The sequence below is a fragment of the Phyllostomus discolor genome, chromosome 2 (genome assembly GCF_004126475.2).
Source record: "Phyllostomus discolor isolate MPI-MPIP mPhyDis1 chromosome 2, mPhyDis1.pri.v3, whole genome shotgun sequence".
NCBI lineage: Eukaryota > Metazoa > Chordata > Mammalia > Chiroptera > Phyllostomidae > Phyllostomus > Phyllostomus discolor.
This window is the reverse complement of record NC_040904.2, coordinates 81,044,935-81,070,595: the sequence shown is the minus strand read 5'-3', so window position 1 is coordinate 81,070,595 and position 25,661 is coordinate 81,044,935. Positions and strand designations below refer to the sequence as shown.

The 25,661-nt window shown below is 38.4% G+C and overlaps 2 protein-coding genes across 2 annotated transcripts in view; one reads left to right on the top strand and one right to left on the bottom strand.

The window, feature by feature from the left end:
- Positions 1-25,661, top strand: part of CMSS1 (cms1 ribosomal small subunit homolog) — a 382,714-nt gene that overhangs the window by 123,894 nt on the left and 233,159 nt on the right. The window lies entirely within an intron of this gene.
- FILIP1L (filamin A interacting protein 1 like) overlaps positions 1-25,661 on the bottom strand; it is a 289,091-nt gene that overhangs the window by 100,986 nt on the left and 162,444 nt on the right. Inside the window, 2 exon segments of the mRNA XM_028505248.2 lie at positions 855-1,028; positions 1,767-2,016. Coding sequence (XP_028361049.1) covers positions 855-1,028; positions 1,767-2,006 — 414 coding nt within the window. The 5' untranslated portion in view covers positions 2,007-2,016.

The window sequence follows — 25,661 nt, the reverse complement described above, 5'->3', positions numbered from 1 at the left end:
AAGACGAGAATAGCAAGGACATTGGAGGTCAGTCCTGAGGTAGGTTGCCAGAGCTTATGTGGGGGATATTTGTCCAAAACTTGCTTTCATTCTCTCCAGTCTTAACTCATACTCCTAGTTGTTTCCTTTTTATAAAAATGAAAAATTATGAAATTTTCCATTGAGGTCTCAAAGGAAAATAGAAGAATAAAAGAAGGATGCCAAAGAGTTTTAGAAGTGTCAGCAAGTAAAAAAGCAAGCAATAGAGCAACTTCGTGCAGTGGTGGCCATTTTGGGACTGCTTCTCTTTGCTCTCGTCATTGCTGAGCACATGCGGTAGGGGAGAGGTCTTTGTTGTCATTAAACTTTGGAAGAGAAAGGAAGATATGCACTCATCTAAAATACATGCTTTCTAAAACTGTATTTCTTGGATAGATCTTCCCGTCATTTCTATTCATGCTCAAAATTTCTATGACATAGTACTTCAGTGTTTTCAAAGAAACTAACCTTTATAGTTGAACTTTATCTGGTTTTTATTGTAACTGGAATAGCATTCAAGTCCCCTAAAAGAGTTCAGACCTCTGGGGGGGGGGGTGAGAGAGAGAAGAGAGAGGGAGAGAGATTCTCTTGCATCTGTTAGGTTTCAGTCTGATGTGAAGAAGCAGACCTAGTGAAAACATCCTGTCCATGATTTATTCTCATTTTCTTTCCTGTAGAACATGATATTTATCTACCTTGGGTACATTTTAAATGTCTTATAATGTTAAAACTTTAATCATAAAGGAGTTGTATGTCATGTTCAACTGCCAGGCCTAGTGCTTGGCTAGCTGGTAAACTTCTATCTCCCAGGTGCACAGCCCTAATGTTATACATACCTCATTCATTGGTTTCTCATAGATGTCCTCCTGCCAAGGGGCAGATTTTGCTTGAAAAGCATCTCTCTGAAGAGCCTCTAACACCTTTTTTGGAGTGACAAATCCATACTGAGCTTCCAGCAAAGCCAAGTCCATTTTTTCAGCCTTTAAAATGCCTATGACTTCATCTCGAGCCTGCAGCAACAAAAGGCATTTCAGAAAACCACTTTATCTACCAGCAGTCTCCAAAGGTGATTTCTTAATAGAGTTAAGTGTTTTTTTATTTCTCTTTCAAATGTAAACAAATTATATTTAACTATAGCACCTTTTTGAAAAGGTAGCAAAACTATGTCCCTTCATCCTTCTTACAATATAATTACACATTAATATTTTTAAAAGTGATCACTATACAACATTGAGAAACTACATTTTTTATTATGTTTGACAAGCAGATATAATATGATACCCCTCAATGGCCTGTCATTTGCTTTTTCAGGGGTAGGAAATAAGTCTCCTATGGGTGTAGCAGCTGTATTGGGGTTTTTATGTAGGTCAGCGATGCCAGGGCAAGTCTTAAGAGCCAGTTCACCTTGGGTACAAAAGCACCTATTGTTATTTTAACCAGTCTGGAAGTCATCTGGTATTATTGTTACCCATACATGCCTATGCACTGAATCTTGTGAGCAGCATGGGCAGAAGATATGACCTTTCACAACATGCATGCCAATCACACGTCATATGACAGCCCTTTTAGATGTGATTAATTTCCCTTCAAGTTGGCAGAAGAGAATTCTGTGTATGTGTACTTACACTTCTCTTTCATGCACACATAAGTATGAATCATAGATACATATTTCTGTGTCAGCAAACACACCAAATTCACAAGCAACCTTCCCCTTAAAGCATGGTGGGGATAATTTGAATTCAGCTGACCTGCAGTTCTCCCTCCAGAATGCTTAGAAGAAATAATAGGTCATCCCTTGAGAGGTCTTCTCCTTGGTGGCCATTATCACTGTGTGAAGTAGGATGTAGACTTGCATCCGACTCACTGGTGGGGTCTTTGTCTCGTTGCCTCTGCTTCATGTCTTCAGGCCCTTGGAAACTGTGGTCTTTACTATGTCTTGGAAATTGCTTTAGGGCTGAGCCCTCTGTGTCAGTGCTTCTGGAACGCATTCTTTAAGGACTGGAAGGAAGACAATTTGTGACTCTTAATAGAAGTGGAATTTTTAATAAGGGCACCTATTACTGCTTTAACAAGTCTGCAGTCTTATATTGACAGCAGAGAACAGCATTATCAGATTCACAAATCACAGTCTTATTTACATCTTTGTTTTTAAAATTGACATTTAAAAAAATGTGTTCTGCTATGATTAAGGCCACCATGTCCATGAGTAAACAGTACTTGAAGTTCATCTACCAAGCAATCAACCTCAGGGTCCCATTAAGATAGAAGTATCAGAATTACTGCTACGAAATACTTTGGGTTATTTTGTTGTGATGACAGAGTCTGATATTAAAGGAATTCAGGCTTGGTTCCTGGCTATATCTTTGGATTTCTGCTAAAATTTCAGATCTACCCTTGGATAAGTCAAAAAGTTGTATTTAGGACCCTCATCTTTAAAATATGGACACTACTGCCTATAGTAGTTGATCATTATAGGAACAATATAAAATAAGTTACTATTTGAGGGACACATTAGCCCCACATCTGATTGTATAATTATCCAAATTAATTTATAACAGCAAGACAAATTGGCCTACCTTTGATGCTTCTAATGAAAAGAGATTATGTCAGTTGAACTCATAGTCTGTTTTAATAATGCACTGATTATTAATTTTAGTCATCCCTACAAATCATGAAACTATCAGTAATGCCTTGCTTTTAGTTTGTAATAATATTTCTTTAAAATTCTGAAAAAACTCAAGCATACAGAAAAGTATGGAAAATACAATGAAAATTTGTAAAATCTTTATTTACTGTATATACTGGAAAATATTTTTAAGTAAAAATATTAGAGATGCAGTTGAAGCCCCTTATGTATCTCTTCTTTAACCTGCCCTCTATCCTTCCCACCCCAGAAATAACCATCTTTAATTTGGCATGTTTCATCCCCATGCATGTTTTATATTTTTTAAAATATGTATATATGTTGCTGAACAATATATACTATTGCTTTGCATATTTTTAAACCTTGTATAAATAGCATATTGAATGTATCTTTCTAAAACATGCTTTTACATCCTATATTCTTCCTTGTTCCATTTTACTGTAGCTTATGTATTTTGATAGCTATATAGCATTTCATTATATGACTAGTACACAATTTTCTCACCCATTTGACTCTTGATGGATAAATAGTTTACATTTTTTCAGTATTAGAAAAACTGTTGCTATGAACATTCTTGTACATATTTTTTCTTGTGTTCACTTTTCTAGGGAATATTCTTTGGACATTGGGGTAGAATTTCTAGAATATAGAATGTGTATGTTCTCAACATTACTAGGGATTATTGCTCTCCTAAATGAAGTGCTCATTTATAGCAGAGTAGGAGAGTTCTCGTTGTTCCATATTTTCATCAAAACTTTTTTATTAATGAATTTATAATTTTTTCCAATTTGATAAATGGAAAAATTTTAAATTTTTAAATTTTAAATTTTTACCCTGGTACTATTAGTGAGGTCGGCATGCTTTTCTGTGTTCAGAGGCCATTTAGGTTTCTTTATAAATTGCTTGTTTTCATGGTCTTTGCCCCTTTTTCTTTTGTACTGGTTGCCTTTTTCTTACAGATTTGTAAGAATTAATTACATATTCTATAAATTACTGTTTTGTTGATTAAATGTTTTGCTATTATCTTTTCTAGTATGCATCTTGCATTTTCACTTCATGGTGTCTATTATGGTATAGTTTTTGTTTATTTTTTTAGTCCTCACTGAGGATATATTTATTGTTTCCAGGAAGAGAGGAGGGGATGGGGAGAGAGAGAAAACATCGATGTGAGAGAAATATTGATCGGTTTTCTCCTCTATGTGCCTGGGCTGGGAACCAAGCCTAGAACCTTGTCATGTGCCCTGACCAGGAATTTAACCTGCCATCTTTCAGTTTATGGGACGACACTCCAACCAACCAAGCCACATTGAAGTTTTAAATTTTAATTTAGTCAAATTTAATCAATTTTTAACATTTAAAAAAATAATTTGTACTGGAGCCCTGGTTGGTTTGACTCAATGAATTAAGCACCAGCCTGTGAACCAAAGGGTTGCTGGTTCGATTCCCAGTCAGGGAACAGCTTGGGTTACAGGCCAGGTCCCGGGTGTGGGGCGCGTGAGAGGCAACCACACACTGATATTTGTCTCCCTTTCTTTCTCCCTCCCTTCCCTTCAGTCTGAAAATAAAATAAATAAATAAATAATTTGTGCCGGAAACTAAAACTTGAACTGTGACTTATAAAAGAGTGGTTAAAAACCATGCACTCAGGAACCATACTGCCTGAGTTCAAATACTTAACTCCATTAGTTATTGGCTATAAAACTTTGGGCAAATTAGTTAATCTTCTGTGCATCAGTTTTCTCATCTGTAAAATGAAGATGATAATAGTATGCTCGTAACCTAAAGTTGCTGTGACAATTAAATATCAACACATGTCAAAAGTTTGCAACATGGCTGGTACACAATTATACTCAACAGGAAGTAATTATTATTAATATTATTAATTTATTTTTATTCTTAAAAAATATAGAGTGAACCTATGTTTTCTTTACAGTTCAAGGGAAAACTCAAGAAGAGAAGCAAGTTTATGTAATTGTCTCTTTTAATAAATGAGATGTGAGGCATGATTACAGGAGAAAAATGACTTCGTGTTTTTGCTGGGTTCTCTGTTTAAGAAGTGATTTTTCTCACCAGCCTCAGCTTTCAGGCACCACTTGGGAGACCTAAGGGTCAAGTCTTGAGGACTCCGCAGCAAGCCAGCTAGGCCTCCATTCATCCCTCATCTCATCCTTCAGCAAGCATGTATGGAAGCGTATATGGAAATTGGTTATTTATGGTGTGGCTTTCTTATTTTTCTTAATACAAATGACACACTTTTACTCAAAGGGTTTAGGGGAGTAGTTTCTAAAACTGGGGTCATGAGAAATGCACTGAGCTAGACAGATCTCAAAGGAAAAGAAGTATCAGCTGTGGGACTTATTAAGACACTGACCCTCTCTGACTCCAACATCCTGATCTGTGAAGTGGGGGAGAGGGAGATATCTATGACCCCTTTGCCTATGATACGTAACAATTTCTGCCACTCTGCCTTTCTCCTAGCATAGGTTGTCAGCAGTATTTTTAGAAGAGATGGATTTGTGAGTCTGAATCTTATAAGAAATCCACAAAAATCAAAATACTACATGTGGATATGCTGTAAACCTGTGTCTGATGATTTCCACCAGGGGAGAGATTACAGCTAAAAAACACAGTGCTTAAGGAAAAAAATCCCCAGTAATAATTTTCAGCTGAGAATTGCTTTATAGCCTCATCATTATCAGGCTATAAAAGCAGAACTCAAAGGATTTTATTGTCTTATATGCTTATTATTTACATGTTTTATTTGTCAGTAACACACCAACTGTCAGTTGATACTAGTGAGCCACTTCCCCTTGAAGTTATATTATCCTGGAGAAATTTAAAACAGTCACTTTCAAAATTTCAACAAGTCACATACTGTATTTGTTCTATAACTCATGCTCTTCTTGCTTCCCTCATCTAACATTTAGTGTATTAAACATTGGAGATAGAAAAATGGTGGTGGTGGTGTTGATGGTGGGGGGGGGGTGGTAATAAGGAGGATCGCTGATACTTATGACCACTTATTATGGCGCCAGGCATTCTTCTGAGCATTTGACATATATTAATGCATTCTAGTCTCACAACAACCCTATGAGATAGGAAACATTATCTGCATTTATAGCAAAGAAGTGGAAGCACAGATAACTTACTGAAGGTTGCACAGCTACTAAGTGGTAAAACTGGGATTTGGACCCAGGCAACCTAGCTCCAGAACCTGCACTCTTAAAAATCATGCCGTAATGCCATTATGCTATACTGCAAAGACAAATGGTTACAGATTCCTTGTCTGAAAAGAGTCTATAGCCTTGCTGAAGTGACTGCTTATCAACAGTACAGATGAACAATGATCTTTGACCGTAGCTATTACTGATTCTTCTTTAGGTAGCTATAGAAAGATTCATTTATCTGAGAAAAGTGAAGGCATAGAAGAGGTATATTCTGTGAAGGGTGAAAGTGGAGGATGTGTGGGAGATACATGTGGTCTGTCCAGAAAGTATCCAGTGATGCACTATGATAAAGAGAGACATTTATTGAAGAAGATACAAGAAACATTGTACATAGGACAGTGGTACCTCAGTCCCCTTCAAAGGAGGCATCTTGGGACCTCACACAGTTCTCCCAATCGCCATTACCTGCCCCATCGTATTTTCCTGAATCTCATTAATGGTCTGAAATCTCTTGCCTTTCAAAGGTGATTTTAGTTTTGGGAAAAGCCAGAAGTCACAGGGCACCATATCTGAACTGTAGGAGGTCTAAGTCATCTGAGTGATTTGATGTTTTCCCAAAACCACTGCAGGAGACATGATGCATGAGTGGGCACATTGTCGTGATGAAGCTGCCAGCCACCAGTTGCCCATAGCTGCAGCCTTCTGAATCATCTGAATAGTTTCCATGGAGGAATGTTCAAGCTTAACGCAATATTTGATGCAGATTTCGTTGCTCTACTTGCTCAGTCATTTTGAATGTGATGGCTACACAGTACACATGCTCACTCAACAGTGTCTACCACCCCCACTGTCTAATACAGTGAAGTTGTCATTGTCTACTTCCATCCACACTCTTTGGCTGCCAGGTTACATAGAAGTTCCACAAACCGTTCTCGTTATATTAACAATGGTTGGACTTTTTCCAGACAGACCTTATAAGTAGAAAACCTTATAATGTATATGTTTATGTATTTATAAATTATGTTAATAAACTATCATATACAATATATGATGTGTACTGTATGAGACTGTGTATATAATGTACCTTGTGGAAACATTTGAAGAATCAGAGGGAAAAATATTAATTAAAAATAATAAGTTATTTGATTATTTTTCTCTTACCCCACTGGATTGTCTTGAACACTCCAGAAAGACCCTTGCTTGGCTTGTAGGAATAATGGAAGGTTGTTAACATAGATTAGATATATTTAAAACAAGTAAGTATTATATGCCACTTTAGTTGTAGATATGTTTGCATATGAAGGACAGGTCTATTTAGTCTTCTAGTCAATATTATTAATCTTCATTTATGTCTCTTAGGGAGTATCTGACCTGGTGCATCATACCTAATGGGTGTTCAGCAAGGTGACTGGTATGCTCCTTCTGCTTTGTCCCCAAAACTTAGGTAGAGCCTTAACAACAATGACTCAAAATTCTGAGTCACTCTGTAGCCTCAGCTATCTGGCGGTTCAGCTGGGCTGGTTGGTCTAAGATGGGGTCACTCACATATCTGGCTGTCAGCTACTTGGGCTAGGAGGCTTCAGCTGGATTCACCACTTACCTCGGCTCTACAAGGGTTCTGAGCCTCTGGTAGGCTAGACCAGGCTTCCCCACATGGTGGTCTCAGGACAGCATTCCAAGAATGTGAGAGCAGAAACTTAAGAGTGTCATTTTTTGTGTGTGAAAGAACATTACAAGGTCAGCCTCAATTCAAGAAGTGGGGAAATAAATTCTACCTCTTGATGGAAGAAGCTGCAAAGTCACATTGCAGAAGAATGGGAAAGTTACCTGCAGCCATTTTTGGAAAACTGTAGTTTTACCACACCTACAGTTTCATGTTTCTATAAAAATCTAATGAAAGTCTAATTTAAAGGAGGAGATAAAGTGTATTTGGTTCTTTACTTCTTTCAGTATCCTAGGATTATATGTTTACTTGTATTATTAATATTATGCATCACTGCACTTTCCTCTTACCCACATACACTCATATGTGGAACAGTAGCCCACTGACAAGAATCATCTTGTGTTCTGCTGCTAATCACTAGGTATTTCTCTGCCATCATTAATTTTAACCATGGTATTCCTTCCAGAATATCAAGGTAATGTTAACTCTATTTAGCAGAGTCTGCTAAGCTTTGCTCATAAGTAATGCCCTTTGAGTTCAAGACAACTCTGAACTGCTGCAGAAAATTGAATGGAACTCCATAAATCCTAGGTTCCCGTGCCCACTCTTAAAGTGGGTTAAGTGAAATCTGCTAGGAGAGCACAAGTCATTTGCCAGTGATGATATGTATGAGTGATTTAAAAAGGAATGACCTGAAATATTTTTATACTGTGTTTATTCTTTTTAAACTGATGAGAGTTTTTCTGAGACCACCAATCCTTTTGAGCGGTGGGATAGTAGTATGACCACTCTCGTTGGCATGCACTTTGGATTTGTGAACAGACCTATCATGTGCAGACCTCTGATCTACTGAGTAGGTGTGTCTCTGCATGTTTACAGTGGTGGAGTTTCCTGGCCCTTCTGCCAACAACCACAAAATGATCAGTAATGAGAAGTAATTACGTATCTAGAGGAAGAAAACAAAGACATGAATTTCATGACACTCTTATGCTTTGTATTATCAGTTACTTCATTGTTTCTCTTGGCAAATTTTTAATACATCTGTGCTTTGCCCAGAGGTGCATACTGAGGAAAAGAAAAATTTTGTAATAGCAACAGTGGTTTGAGATTTTCAGGTTACACACGCACAAAAAAAAAAAAGGAATGGAAAGTTGCTTTTGTTTAAACCAAATAATAACACCTTACTCCTTTCATAAAGTGCCGGCAGTGACATAATGCCTGATGGTTTTGCAAGGAGAAAAACTGCTTAGTTGTCAGTTTAACACAGTCTGATGTGTTTTTTTACCAGTAACTGCATAGCCATAGAATGGCAGCCTCCAGGAATGTAAAAGAGCGATAAACTGGGAATCAGGAAACCTGGCTTCTGATCCCCGCTCTTCATTTGATTAGCCAAGCTCCGGGTTGTCACTTATAAAATGAGGATATTAGGTTAAGTTGACCCCACGAGGTCGTTTATAATTGCGCAAGGATCGGGGGTTTTTCCACTGACCTCTACTGTGTCCCTCATCCCTTACAGATCCCCTAACTGCAGGATTTGGACTTGGGACTGAACGATCTCTGAGGTCCTGGTACTTCCCACTTTAGAATTCTGTGATTCTCTGTTGTCTAGTCTCTATGGATACAAATAGAGTGCAGTTGGCCCTGAGGAGCAGATTCTGCTTTGTTTTTCTGTGTGGTGACCTCAGTCAGTTTTTTGAGGGTTTAAGCTGATTGAAATTATGGTGGGTCCATGCTGGAGGAGGACTAGTGAAGAAATTGCAATTATTTACTTAATTTAGTTAACAGGAATTGGCTAAATGTAAATAGCAGCCTATTCTACCTACTGTCTTCCCTCAACACACAACTGAACCAGCCAAAACTCTTTACTATAAAAGTTAAATTTTCTTAATCATTCTTTATCAACCTTATGTATCAAAAATTGCTTATTCTTCATAATTGGGTGCTGTTTAGACATAATTTAATTTCCATGTTCTTGTTTATTTTCCTGTTAGAATGGTGGAAAGGAGGATATTTTATTGATATAAAGGAACTTCAAAAGACCTCTAAGAAAAAAAAGTGTTTTTTGATCTTGATCATTTACTATATGATATTGAGATAGCCAGTCAAACTTACTCTGATTCAAGAAGAAAAATAATAATGACAGCTTTCATGTATTCAGTACTTACCAATATAGCTCTTTTCTAAATGCTTTCCTTTGAATAACTCATTTCATCTTCACAAACACTGTTATTTATCCTCATATTGTGGAGAAGGAAACTGAGCCTTGTAGCTATTAAGTAACCTGGTGAAGGTCATGCTGCTAGAAAATGGCAAAGCTGGGTCCCAACCTGGGCTCCAGAGTCCAGTGAATCATTATGTCATATCTACTTAGGGTCTCATAAGAAGGCAAACATAGTAAAGGAAAAGTCCTGATTCAAAGTTATTAATCAACAAACACATATGAAACACAAACACTTGACAAACGTCTAGGTCAAGTATAGTGCTCTGCAATTTATACTGGCTTATTTTCATCTCTGGACTAATCTCCCATTTATTGATATGGGTGCAGTTAATTCTAGGTCCCCAGAATTACTCACAAATCTGAATAACATAAATTCACCACTCACTGGCCCTTTCAGTAATTTGTCCATTCAGTGAAGGTGTTTTGTTTTCATGCATTATTTATGTACAGAAATGTATTTGAATGGATTGTTATTCTCTAACGTGATTTTCTCCACTACTTTGCTGGCATCATGAGGGTGGCAAGAGTAATCTCATACCATGATGGAAAGGGTATGAGATTGTGAAATCAGGCAGAACTGCACTTAAATTGGGGTTCCAAGTATATTAGCTCTGTGGCCTTAGACAAGTTCCTAAACCTCCCTGAGCCTTCAGATGTAAAATGGAGATAATAGTACCTGATAAAAGATTTAGAGTTCACGCTGTGTGAGCACAGGGCCCCTGTTGTTCATATTTATATCCGCAGCATCTGACAGAGTTGGACCTCACTAGGCATTCATTGAATGACTAAATCATGCAGTCCTTAGCAGAGCTGGTTGGCTCTGAGTAGGAACTGCCTCATGGTACAAATGATTCATCTGTGAACCACTGACGAGAGATTTAGGAAAAATGGTGCTGAGAATCCAATAATAAAAGTAGGTACCTCTCTTACCACATGCCAGACACTGTTTTAAGTGCTTTGTGTGTATCTTATTTAATATTAAAATTTCTAGCTTAAAAGAGCTTGCTAAGGGTAAATTAAGGGTAGTGACTCTGGTAGGAGATATCAAAGACAAAGAAATTAATATCACTCTCAGGGTGGTCGTCCTGGTGCCTACACAAAGTTCAGAGAGTGTGTGTGGGAGAGCACACATACATGTGCTGGTGGCAAGTGAGACTAGGTCCCCAAAACTTAATAGAAATCTCCAGGTAATGTCACTGAAGTTTGAAAACCTTTGATCATGTATGCCCTCACCTTCTGTGCTTCCTCATCCCAAGCTTCCCACATACAACCTCACGTGCCTAAAATGAGCTGAACACCCACTACACTACTTTTTATTTTACACTTTTAACAATCATTAGTCCTGTCTTTTTTAAATCTGTGTGAGATTTTATAAAGCAATGTTGTTTAAACTTGGTTTAGTAGGAGATTTTGGGGGCGAATTGTTTTGATGGCAAGATGGCTGCATGATGCAGAGCCGGTCTGTGCTAACTACAGGTCACTCCTCACCAAGGCACAGAGCTGGAAGGGCTCAAGGCCTTAGGTTGAATGTGTTTAACGTCCTTACTTTGCTGAATTTAGGGAGTAGGATGTCTGCTAGCTTTACATTTCCACTTGGATTTCCCCCTCTCTCTTTGTGGAACCATTAAGCTCTAACCTAGTTCCCTAGAAGGGGAATGGAAAGAGATGTAGTAAGATTGTTGGGTTCTCAGCAGAGCTGGTCGAGCCCTTAATATTAACTGTCTCATGGTAAATGTGATTCATCTATGAAAATACTGACTATAAATAGATGTTAACAGTGCTCAGTTGCAAACCAGCCAGGTTGTGCTTGCATGGCCACATTTGGGAAAAAATCCTGTGGAGTATTTTATTTGGTTTCTCTTAAAATAAAAAAAATAAAAATTTTGTTTCCTTTTATTGCCCTAGTCACCCACATTTGAAGCCACTAAATTCAGCCAGCTGCAGTAAAGCCATCTGATGGCCAAAAACAGATACACTGACAACCAGATAACCTAATTTAGCAATGGCCACCTTTATCTTTTTCTTCCATTTTCAGTAAAAGTCACTGAAACATTTTCTTAATGGTGTTTTTCCTTGTAGGGAATGCATGGGTAGCTCTTCAAAGAAGGTAATGAAACTTGAGAATGGGCGATTTGGGTTTGTATTCCAAAGGATTCTGAGTCCTAAGAGAATGTCAAAGTTACAGAAAGAGAAAAATAAAATAATCAAGTGTAGAAGGCAGTGTCATAGTCATCTCATCCACCCCCCCACCTACCAGACAGTCAGCATTTTCTGTGATCACCTGCTCCATTGTGACACAGTTCTAAGTGTCTCAGAATGTTTCCTTGTAAACTGAAATCCAGCTCCCAGGAACTTCATTCATTTATCCTGCTTCCACCCCAAGAGCTTAATCAAACAAGTCTGCTCCTCTTGCCACATTGTAGTCCTTCAATGGAAGGGCTCTATTTTTGTACTTTTCTAGATGAAACACTCTCAGCTTCTCCAACCACTCCTCACACCTAGTTTAGACTGTCACTCAACAGACAATGTCACACACACATTTGATTATACCCCATTAGACCTATTCTTGATTAGGCATGGTGTTTCTTAAAGAATACATGGAGTTAGACAAAATTTTCCAGAAATAACAAAACAGAAGCAGTGAAATAGTCAGAGGATATATTGATGGGAGATCTCATTAGCTCTTCTGATTCCAATTTCAGTTGGAATTTTAAGTATAGATCTAGAAACTTGAAAGTAAGCATTTAATGAAGATTTATTTCAGTTTATCACGTCAGTGCTTGCAATACCTTTCATGTGTATTTTGCTTGATACATCAGTAGATAGGTAATCATTTGCCCTGTGTTCAAGATAAACTTGAGATTCAGAAAGCGTAAGTAACTTTGGCTAATAAACCTTGGAACAGAGATGAAAAATTGGGTTTTCTGATGCCTGTTTCTTTCCAGGTTCATGTTAATCAAAAACTCACACTTTTGTGTGTCCATGGCTTGAATGTTTTCTTGGGTTACTTGTCCACTAAGTGCTGTAGGTGAAAGAAGCTGGTAGGCTGTAGATACAGAATAAACAGCCTGCCAATGAGGTCTGATAGAGCACACTTACATCAGGGCCTTTCTTAGCTGTGTGTTCTGAAGAAAGGACAAAAAAAAATGTAAGAATATCAGAATATAAATAGTTGATTTATCTGAGTTTTCCATTACAAATCAGTGGCTCTTTAAAGATTCTTTTCTCATCTAAGGTTAACACGGGACTGGGAATGTTTTCCAGATCTTTGTGGAATACAACAGAAAAAGAAAATTATTTTCATATAGTCCAAGATAGCTTTAGATTCATTTTTAAATGCCATATTCCCAGCACTAGATCCGAGCTCTTGAAAAATCATGATTCTTTTAACAGTTTTCAAACTACATCACTTTTCATATTTCTTCCAATTCTGCTTTCTGGTTTTTCTTAGAAGTACGGTGATACTGAGCCAGTCACTTAACCTTTCTATTCTCTTTGAATTTTTGTCCCTTCAGCTCTTGGAACCAACTTTGTTCAATCTCCTTACTCTGCAGCTGAGGCCCAGCACAGTTAACTGAAGTGCCCATGGTCATACCCTGAACCACCTCCAGAACTCAGATCTCTTGCCTACAGCTCTGTTGCTATTTTCCAAAGCAACACTGCATGTTCATAGGCCAGCCCGTTTCTTCCAGCTCTAGAAAGATGTGAATCCTGAAAAATAGAAATGCACCTTTCAAAGCACCCTTACTCTTCCACAAAATTTTAACTTTCTCCACCTCTTCCTTACCCATTAATCTCCCTGAGCATTTTTAGGCCTCCTCTAGACACACCCGACATAATGAAGAGCTCAGAGGTGAATAAGAGATTCACAGGTCAAGAGTTTCCATCTGCAGATTACAATGTGACATCTTTCCTTTCTCTTTTATCTAAGGACCTGTGAGTAGAATAAATAGATGTGTGTTACAAAGAAAACATTGCAACTGGTAAAGTTTCTGGGGTGTGCTAGACCTTGTAGCCATTTTAGGAGTAAAATGAATCCCAGAGATTCCCAGAATCTCTGGTATACTTAGTTTAGACTCAGTTTAACAGGGGAAAATTTGACTCCTTGCCTCCAGGCATATAAGCCAGGTCTGACACACTTATACTTCCTTTTTTTTTTTCACATTTTTTATTGTTGCTCAAGTACAGTTGTCTCCATTTTCCCCCTTCCACTCCCCCAGCCCAGCCATCACCACTTCCCACCCTTGGTCCTACCCCTCTTTGGTTTTGTCCATGACACATTTATATTTTCTCTTATTAGAGGAAAAGAAGGAAACCAGGAAAGCTCCAATTATCTGTCAGATAATATGATTCATAATTTCTGTTCTTTATATCTTTTTTTAAATTCAGACACATAGAGTTAGTATTATTATCCTTATTTTACAGATGAAATACTGAGGTGTTGAGAAACTCACAACTTAGTGTGGTAGATATACCAGTTCATGACTAAATACAAAATACCAGGAAATACTATAAAAAATGTGCAGTGTACAAGGTGTTTTGGGAACATTTGAAATGAAATGACTAACTTTGCCAAAGAGATTAGTGTAAGCACCTCAGGGATAAGTTGGCCCTTGGAGGATAAGAAACAGTGCAGGAAGATGGCAAACACGATGTGTGGTGAATGTGAAATTGTCTCTGTGGCTGAAGCACTGCAGGTGTTCATCGGTGAAAGATGAGTATAGAAAAGTACACCGTGGGTGTGGCTAAAGCTGTCATCACAGTGTTGTTTAAACTGGTGAGGATGAAACAACCAAGTGTCCAGTAATGGAAAATAATTACATAAATTATGGACTATCTCTATGCTAGCCAATTAGGCAGCAAGTAAGAGTCGAGTATTCAGAGAATATTTCATTATTATAGGGAAATATTCTCAATATACAATAAGTTAAAAACTACACAAATTAAGCTAATGTATTGTCATATTGCTTTCACATTTTGAGGCCTTTTCCAGAGGAGAGAAAATGACAAGTGAGATAAAGCCTTGCAAGTCGTCAGCAAGGCAGTGAAGGTTGCCTTGGCAGTAGCTGTTGACTGTCTATGGAGTGTGAGGAAGGAAGACCAAGGAAATTTGAATATGGACTGTGTATTAGATGATAGTAAGAAGTTGTTAGTTTTGTTAGATGTGTTAGTGGCATTGCATTTATGTTAGAGAATGTCCTTTTTATTTTTCTAGATATATAAAGAAATGTCTAAGTGCAAAATGACATGATGTCTTGAGATTTACTTTTAAATATTCCAGAAAAAATAAAGGCAGAGGATAGAAGAGAGACAAGTAATAAGTATTATTGAAGATGGGTGATGGGCACATGAGCTTTGTTACATTATTTTTTCTATTTTCTGTATAGTTAGAAATGGTGATAATAAAAGATTTTAAATGAAAGTACTAGGGGCAAAATATTGGGTATGTAAACATTTTAAGAAGCAGTTCTCTTTAAAAAGGGGAGTGGGGAGCAGTGCAAGGCAGAGAAAAGAAGGAAGGCCACCAATGCTCGAGTCTCCAGCAGAGACACAGAAGCAAAAGACTGAGCTGTGTCCCAGGAGCCAAATGATTACAAGGAGCAGAAAGCTGCTTTGACCTTACTTTAACAACATTGCCACTAAGAACAGCTTTGGAACTCCACTTTTGGAGTTTTCTGTTTTGGAATATCCCTCAGCATGGCAAAATCTGGTCCACTGAAGGTGAATTTGACTTCTGACAAGAGGGAAAAGTTCCTTGGAACCAAGTCTAGTGAATCAAGTAAGAGTTTGGGTCAGCTGATACTAGGTCTAGTCAAAGAATCAGTTGTGACCTTAAAATAATGGGATTGGATTTGTATGTGGCCTTAAAGGGGTTTTGAAGACGTTTCCAAAATTTGTCAGCCAGGACACATTTTCTAAATAAGTTTCATAAGAGAAAACTTTCGACAAAATGACACATTTGGATTTATAACTTACGGCTTTTTGTTTTGTTTTTAATATTTCATTTACATTAGTTACATGTCAAAATCCTGGTATCCTGAAACTTCTGATTGTTCTCTAGAATTCTAGTGTGAGCAGAAAAAGTAGGAAACAGCATGGTATATGGCAGAGTTGAAAGAGCGCAGGCTCCAAAGCTGGCCAGGCTGAGTTATAGCCCTGCCTCCCTCTCTACATGCTGTCCAATTTGGGGCAAGTTACTTCATTTCCTCAAGACTCAGTGTCTTCCAGGGTTGTTGGGAGGCTTCAGGATCTTACGTATGAATGCTGTGCTCAGTGCCTGGCAAGTGATAGGAACACGTAATTCATCTTGTTGAGATATCATGATACAATTTTATCTCTTGGTTCATCAGACATGCCATCCCTCTTGGGGCATCAAATGAGATAAGAAAATAACTAATGGATGTTGCCTTTTAACATCATGAGGAGAGTATATTACTCAGCCTTACATCGCTGAAGGGGGAGCTCTTTTAGTCAGTGCTAAACCTGTATTTTCAGAGAGTATTATTTTGTGCCTTGCCAAGATGGAGATTGGCAAGCTGAAGACACTGGAATTTTGCCAGCAGTCGGTGCCTATTGTTTAGCAGAGAGGTGATAGGGAACTATGATCCTGCCAGTTTGGAGGGATTTAACATGAAGTGACTGACCGCTTGGTCCAAACTGGCCATAACTGTTCTGAACAAGATGACTAAGTCTGGTGGCTCAAATGGGTTTACTCACACAGGCTCTGGCTGATGTGCCCCTTCCACCAACCAACACTTTTAAAATCTTCTCTAACACAATAATGGCACACAACTTGCTGTCTTCCTGGCGAGACACTGTGTGTGCTAAGGCCCATTAAATGCACTATTCCCTTTGTTACTGAAAACGGCTTTATCAGGCAAATACTATAATTTGCACTTTATGGAAAATTGGTAGTCCACATGGCCTAAGCTGCAGAACTGGTAAGTGACAGAGCAGGAGTTCCAGCTGGCTCCAGAGACCACCCAGGCTTCACAAGCCCACATTCTGTTGCCTGAGTTCTTCTCATTAGGAATAATGATTTCTTTAAAGATGGGAGAGACATATTCTCGACACTCATGGTACAGCTTTGACTACGTCAGAAAAGTTGAAAAAGCCACAGTCCTTCCACCAAAGACCGGCATTATGAAGTGGTAAGAGAAGAGAACATAGAGAGCACCAGGGAGAAAGAAAATATGTAGGCTTCATCAAATCTGAAATTAGGGCACAGTGTGAATTAAAGTCATGCTCTTTCACTGCTGTCTATCGTTCAACTCATTCCAGGTGGTAGGGAGGGGGTTATTATAAAGCAGGAGGTCTGCTTAAATCAAAAAGCATCAAGGAGCATCATAAAGCATCAAGAAAACCACATGCAGCAGGGTGAACACTTGTCCTAGTAGTATGACTCTGGTTAGACCCCATGAGTTTGGCCAAACTGTATCACGGTCCTTCAAACTGATATCAGGGCTCTCTTTATAGCCTCCTCTAAGAAGGGTGTACCAAACCCTTTCCAAAGCCCTTAGCCCCATTGAGCTCTATGAAGAAGCGCATTTCCAGTACTTTTTAATTAGAGGAGACCCCTTCTGAGTCCTGTTGAGATCTGTACCTCCAGAGACCATGGGACTGGGATCGATTGAGCTAGGGTGTTCTACCCACTGTGTGTGGTTCCACATAGCCCTTTGTTAGAAAGCGCCCAAGGCAGCCAAGAGTGCGTGTTGACCAAGGAGGGCAGTGACTGCTGCTAGGAGCTGTAAGTAAATAAATGGATGTCAGAAGCTTACAATTAAGGGAGTTGGGGGAAGGGAACAAAGAATCATTACCCTCCCTTGAGCATGTTGCTTTGGATGTTTTGTTAATGATTGTGAAGCATTTACACACAGACTAAACTAAGCTCTTTGTGTTCTTTGCAAGATGGAGAGCTTGCCAAGTCAATTTTAGCATGCAAAGCTCAGAAAATTATTCTTTTGGCATTTAGGGGCCACCCTTGTTTTTGCTGGGGTTGGGAATGGGCAGTCTGTTGACACAGGAAGGTTTTATAAGGGAAAAACAAGGGCAACTTTACCCCTTACTTTATAGGGGGGAAAAACAGTCAGAGTTCCCATGTCCTTGCCTCTCATGCTAAACCTCTGTCACAGAGCCAACAGAAGAAAGCCTCCGGCTCAGAAATGCCTCACACACTTTGGTGCCCACAGCGTGTGACTACTTCATGGATGTTTTCATTTCCTCTGTCTAGCACCTCCCCATGAAATTGTGTGTTTCTTTAATGAGTGTGTGCATGCAGATGGTTGGTAGCCGTATTTATATCGATAACCATTGGAGAGAGAACGTTCTTGAGAATATGGCCTTGGTCCATTACATAATACATGCTTTGCAGCAGTTGTTTTCAACCTGTGGACGGGAACACCTAGGAGCTTTCATACTTGTCAATAGGCCTTCCCATCCATATTCCAAAAGCAATATAAAAAACTTCCCTTGCCGGCTTGGCTCAGTGGGTTGAACATAGCCAAAGATCACTGGTTTGATTCCCAGTCAGGACACATGCCTGGGTCACGGGTCTCATCCCCGGTTGGGGAACACGCGAGAGGCAGCCAGTGGATGTTTCTCTCACAATCAATGTTCCTCTCTCTCTTTTTCCCTCCCTTCCCCTTTCTCTAAAATACATAAATTTTTTTAATAAACTAAGGATGTAAGGTATCTTTAGAATAGTTATGGATATGGTTCTGATTGATACTATACAAGGTATTTACATGATTTCTGAGTTTGTTTTAGGCTTTTGTGGTTATATCTTTTTTCAGTCTGTGGATAGGAAAATTTACAACTACCTTCAGTGGGGAATTAGGAAACTTTTTGTTATGGAAAAGGAGTTCTCATCCTGGAAAGGATGGGTAAACAGTGTCTGAAGGTCTTTGTTGTAGCTAAACACAAGACTCCTGTTCCCTTGTTATTGAACCTTTCAGTGCTGTTTCCTGATGCAAATAGTTTCACGTCTGGATGAGAATTCCCTAATGGTTGCAGTTGCAGCTGAGGAGTGGGCTGAAGACATTTGGCCTTGCAGACTGTCATCTTAAAAACTAAAGGATGCATTTTTTTTATTTGTGTCATAAAGGACCTCATGTATCTACCCTACTGTCTTCAGTGTAAGTTAACGTACACACCCTAATTACTTTCAGGTGAAAAATGATTGGAGTTTTACTTGGTCATGGCTACATGTTGAGGTCTGGATCCAGAATATTCTTATTTTCAGCACTTAGTGGAGTCCATTTCTTCTAGCACATTGGCTATAATTTTTAAAATAGAAGTCTGCTGGCTCTATAACATAAAGTCCCAAATTGACAAGCATACACACTTTCCCCATCTGAGGCGTGTGAGCAAGGTCGTTGCACAGGTGCTAACACTTGCCTGCCTTCTGACGTGTTTTGTTATTATTGTAAATGATAACAAATGATAACTTTTAAAAATAAAACATTTCCCTTTTATTATTGTGTTGTCAACATTTCTCTTTTTTAAAAAATTCCTAATTAAAAAGTAATGTGTTAAGCACTAAAAAATGGGGAAGCAAGCATAAAGAATAGAAAAAATTATCTTTAATCCAACCATGCTGAGATTTCTACTCTTTATCTTTTTTGTATAATTTCTTCCAGGCTTCTCTTCTGTGTCTATAATAATGTGCATGCTGCTTTGGCAACATTATCCATTGTCATTATTCTTCCATACCACAGTTTTTCAATGGTTGCATAATGTTTCATTGTATAACATTATAACCATTATTAATATAATTTTTCCTATTTCTGCATATTTAGTTTACCATCCTCTTTGTGTCTTTTCTTTACCTTTCCCTTCATTTTCACCTTAGAGGCCTGTACCCTGTGGATTCAGAAGGGATCCAGACCTAACAAGGAAACTTGACCACTTATCTGGGCTTCATGAAAATAGCTGGAGTCCATGAGAATGTCTTGGCTCAGAAAAATACCTATTTGTTGTTTTAAAGACATGATTTTGGCCTTTGTATGACTTAATCATAACTCATAATCATTATTCTACCTCCCTTCTAAATTCTTTCCCCTTTACCAAATTAAAAATAAGAAATATTTTGAATACTTTTAAAAAGTCAAAAAATATAAATAGAGCTACAATCACTAGATACTGGTAGACCACTGTAGCACCTTTTTTAGGCCCTGAAAGTTGAGAATTTGGAAATGAAATAAGAATTGGAATATGTATCCAAGTAATTCATCTTTAACAGTGGAAGGATGTTTATTTTCACAAATGTTTTCCTTTTGTGGAAGAGGCTGCTATTATATTTACAGATTACTTCATTATGTAGACTTGAATTCAACAAGATGAGAATCAGACTGGGGGAGTATATTTTTAAAAAAGTAAAAGCAAAGCAGTATCGACATTGCTGGTGGTAAGATAAATACTTTTTCTTTTAAAGCAATGACATTGTTTCTTATCTCTAGAATGAATGTGTCACTATTATAATAGTCCTTTGTTACCAAAAGACAGCACTTTGTGTATAAAACATGGTTACTAAGCAACGTACCAAATATTAAATTGTTATGTGACTTAGGACGTGCAGAAAAGGACTAAATTGGCTTACAAAAGAGTCTCAGCATCATAAAACATCATCAGAGTTGGAAGAGCTTGGAGATGGGTTTGCCGAGCTCCTTCCAGGCGAGCACTGGGAGGGGGGCGGGGAGCACCCTCTCTGTAAGTGTGCATTTTTAATAACTTCATGCTCTTAAAAACATAGCCAATTCTTTCAAGACGAGTGCAGAATTCTTTACCCCACAACACTGTTATTAGTTGAATGCTACCTGATAATATAAATTATGGTGAGTAAACTTCAAAGAATTAGAAGAAAGATTTTCTAAGTGTGAAAGCAGGGAAAAGTTACCTCAAACTCAGCAAATGACCAGAGTGATTTATCATTAAGGGCATAACCTAAGAAAATTTTGTCATTGTAAGCTCTTGGTTCTAAAAATGTTGAGGCTAGCCTTGACTGGTGTGACTCAGTAGGTTGGGTGTCGTCCCTCAAACCAAAAGGTCGCTGGTTCAATTCCTGGTCAGGGCACAAGCCTGGGTTGCGGGCCAGGCCCCTGGGTTGGAGGCGTGTGAGAGGTAACCAATCAGTGTTTCTCTTGCACATGGATGTTTCTCGCCCTCTCTTTCTCCTTCTCTTCCCCTCTCTCTAAAAGTAAAAAATATATATTCAATAAGTAAATTCATAAAAATCTCAAAGCTAGGCCTATGAAGAAACCTTAGTCTGTTTCCCTACATTCTATTTTGATGTATCAGTACTATTCAGTTTGTTTGTTTTTAATAAAATGACTTTAAATAAAACCTCCCCTAATTGGCAACTGTCTTCTTGCTTAAATATTTAAAATGTTTTAGATTTTTGTCTTTCTACTTTATCTAAATGCTCAGTTGTATAGCGAGGTTTGATTATTCATTTGGGGCAGCCAGGAATCAGCGTCTGCCTGTGCGTCCATCTGTAATAGCACCTCAACCAAGCCACTTCCCTCTCAGTGCCTTTCATCAGTAGAAAGAAGGAAAAACAAATAATCCAATTACAACCTTGGGTTCCTTCTCAGAACACTATCTGGCTACATTTCGAAGGACTTAGTGTTTTCCTAAAAGGTGTAAAGAAGGATATAGTGTTCACATTCACATTTCCTAATCAGAAAGGTATAACACACTTAAAAGATGGTTAGAGTTGCACAATAAAACATATCTCGTGCTTTTTTAAAGTCCTGTATGTCTGAAGTATACTTTTTATTTTTTAGTTCTGTGTTTTGATAATCAGTAAGGCTGATTTCATATGTAAACATAATTATTTCCTTTGATATTGCCAATCTTCACATTAAAGCCAGTCACAGTGCTTCCCAAGGACACCCTTAGCAGCCAGCCTCGTAGCACATGCACGCATGGGAAGAGTGGGAGGTGTCGGCTGAGGTGTGCCATTTTTTAACTTAGAAATATTCTCAAGCGTATCATTAAATATTATCCAAAATGGCCTTCAATTCCATAATCAAAAGTACATTTCCACCTTTGACTTGATGTATTTTGCTACCTGCTTAGGAGAGTTGGAGATAAAGTCATTTTAAGGTATTAGTCATTGTGAGTCATTAGGTTAGAGAACAAAAGTCTAAATTTTACTATAAGCACTATAATCCAACCAGGATCCACCTACTATAATTGCAGATAAGACTTTTCCACCTTTACTTCCTTATCTGCATCTTCTATAGCTACTTGTACCAGTCTGTAAACTTGAGAAAAGGAGGAAAACAATGATTAGATCTCCTATTAGATGTTAGAAATGTTTTACATTATTTTACTTAATCCTCTTAACAGTCCTGTGATGGACACCTGATTATACTCATTTTTACAAATGGGGAAACCAGAACTCAGAAAACGTAAGTAACTTGCCCAAGCTCACACAGTTAATAAGTGGCTAAGGTAGATCCACATGTCCTGTTCCTGGGGTCTTCTCCTTTTCTATATTACCTCCTGTTTTCTGTAGTCCCGCCTCCCCGGTACCTTTCCTTGTCTTTTAGCTGCAAGATACTACTCATCAAATAGTATAATTGAAGTTTAAAATTTTGCTGTTCCCAGCAGGAAGCAGCTCATGGCTATGTGAATATTCCTACCCACTCACCTTCTCAGACAGAAAATAGGAACGTGTATACAAGTTTAATACATTAATGAAAGGCCACTTAGTAACTTCTTTTTGTTGTTTTTTGCTTTTCAACTTATATTTCTCAATTTTTAAAGATTCGGTGATATATAACATTGTATTAATTTAAAACATGCAAGTAAATTCATTATTATCTTGTTTTCTTTGGTTTTTGCTCACTGAATATGTTGAAGACTTACATGAATTTTTTAAATAGAGCTTGATTTTGGTTAGGGTTTTTAAAAGATAGAAAGGAGAGGAGAGGAATGGAAAGGAGAGGGTAGGGGAAAGGGGAGAGGAGAAAGGGAGAAAGGAAGGGGAAGACAAGGGGAGGGGAAGAGGAGGAGAAAAACACTAACTGATCATGAAGACAGTAATTGCTCAAGGGAAAAGACTGTCACCCAGGGATTACTGGGTTTAAGTCTGCCTTTAGAGCGGAGGTCCCCAACCACTGGGCCACTGACTGCTAATGTCTGTGGCCTGTTAGGAACAGGGCTGCACAGCAGAAGGTGAGCAGTGGGGAGAAGGAGCAAAGCTTCTTCTGTACTTACAGCCACTCCCATGGCTTGCATTACCGCTTGAGCTCTGCCTCCTGTCAGATCAGTGGCCACATTAGATTCTGTGAACTGGACACAAAAGGGATCTGAGATGGAGCTGAGGTGGTGATGCTAGCACTGGGGAGGGGCTGTAGCAGAGAGGTTCGACTTCACTGAGACCATAACAAAGCAATTGCTTGCAGACTCATATCAAAACCTGTTTAGTGAGTGGTAAGTGACAATTAAGCTGCATCTGATAGCAGGCTATAAAGCCACTCTCCAACCCCCAACATCCTCATCTGTGGAAAAATTGTCTTCCACAGAACTAGTCCCTGATGCCAAAAAGATTGGGGACCACTGCATTAGAGTAACTCAAAACTTGTTTCTAGCACTTCCCAGGCCCTGCTTAATCTGGCCCATAATTTCACCTCACACCCTTTCCTTCCCTCTTTCTGCTCCAAATGTGCTGGCCCTCTTTTCCTAGCTTTCACTCACCTTTCTTCCTCTCATCCCTAGGCCTTTGCCCATGTTGTGCCCTCAGTTTGGACTGCTTTCCTCTGTTCCTCACAAGGTTCTCTCCTCCCGCTCAGCCTCAGCGCTAGTGATGCTCCCTTCAGAAGTCCTTCCTGACTTTTTTTACTACATCATAACCCCATTATACATTCTAGTGGTGCCATGACCTCTCTCTTAAACCAATTTTAGCAATTTAATATAATACACACAGAGATATATAGAGGTATATACCCACACACACATCTGTATTACCTAAAGAATTTCTTCCTCCCCCACTGGACTATTAGTTCCCTGAGTGCAGATATAATCTGTTTGCTCACCACTATGTCCTTGGTACTTTGCACACAGTATGTACTCAGTCTATTGAATGAGTGAATAAATGAGTTTATCTCATCATCAAATGACCAGGTTTTGTTTTAGCCCAGTCTTCCTGGCAAAATTCGCATGGACTTAACCTAACCAGCTCGTGTATTTACAGAGTTGTTGGATAGTAGATAAAAGTGGGACAAGGCAGAGAGGCAAGTGTTTGTGCGGTACTGTTTCTGCCCGACCACCTCCCCCACCAGCATGTGTAGTTTGGCTACATGACATCTTTTTCCTAATGACATTCTAGTGACCAGTTGGTCCAACAGGAACCCCTCCATCAGGGGCCAGCAATTTTTTTCTATAAAGGTCCAAATAGTAAATATGTTAGGCTTTGCAAGCCCTGTATTTTTTGTCACAACTATTCAGTTCTGTGTTGCCAGAAAGCAGCCGTAGAACAGTGCACAAATGAATGGCCATAGCTGTGTTCCAGTGCAACTTTATTTACCAAAACAGCCATATTTTGCTGAGCCCTGCCTTACATGGGGTTTTGAACCGATTGTAAGGGAATTTAGGACTAAGTCAATCTGAAGAAAAGAGTGATTATCCACCCCTTTTGATGAAATTTGTTCACAAAGGTATTATTTATCCCAGTGGGATATATGTAACTGTGTGTAAGACCTAGGGCCAACTTTGAAGCTGTTAAATACAAGATAAAAATGTGGCACAGGCACCACCAGAAGCTATGAGAGCCATGACATTACATAGACCACAGTCTCCTGTGGATGTGACTTCTTCACTGACTTAAGGGGAATAAGGGGCAGTTGCTATTGGAGATCTGGTAGTCCCTGATCATAAAATCTGTGTCCCTAAATCTAATAGGGCAATTTCAGTGGAATTATTTTTGGCTTTAGCTATATGTCTGAAATATTTGTAATGAGCAAATTGTAGTTTTGCACAGAAGTATTCCAACATTTTCCTCACCTGTTCTTCAGTAGTCATCTTCTCTGTTCAAATCCCCCCACCCCACCAAAAAAAAAAAGAATTTTCTGGCTGATCCTACCCCAGCCCAGAAATTCCCAACTCTTAGAAGCCATGTAAAAGAATTCAGGATTTGTGTTAAGTTCATTCGTCGTTGATTTAGTCATTGTGGACGAGAAGCCACGTGGAACAGATCATTTATATTCTCAGATTATTGACCTTTCCATTCTAGAAAACACTTCACTATACAGTTCATAGAAATACACAGCTTTTGAACATATACACATGCATAGAGAGAGCTATAGAGGAAGTAAAAATTTCCTTTTCCCACCCCATATTTTCTTTTATTTTTATTGTTTACATTATTATAGGTGTCCCTATTTTTCATCTCTTTGCCCACCTCCACCCAGCCCCCACCCTTCCTTCCCTCTGGCCATCACCCAGATCTTCTTATAATGTCTATATATACTACTTTGAGTGAAGAAGGAAGAAACCAAACCTCTAGGTTCTTTAATTAAATTGCTCGTTAATTAAGTTGCTCATTACTAAGGATATTTAAGAAATTTTTTTTCACGTATTTCATTTGAATTGGTTGAGGTGGTTGAGGATGTTAATCTTTATATTTTGAGTTGTTTTTCTGCTGCATGGTGACAAAGTGAACACTATAGAGGTATATCCCTAAAATGTACAATAGAATTGTAGATATGTTTGGAAAGAATACAGAATAACATTTTATTGAGTTTGGTTTTGCTATTGAACCAGGCTGCCTGTGAAGGTGAATTTTCCAACAACTGTTTTCCCTATGAAGTACCAGAACTCTTTTTTAAAAAAGATTTAATGTTTGCATATTTTTAAAGGTAAATTTATAGTTCCTTGCTTAAAGTTCAGTGTCATTTCTATGAACATTTGAAGTATTAAATAATGATATCTTATTATATTCTG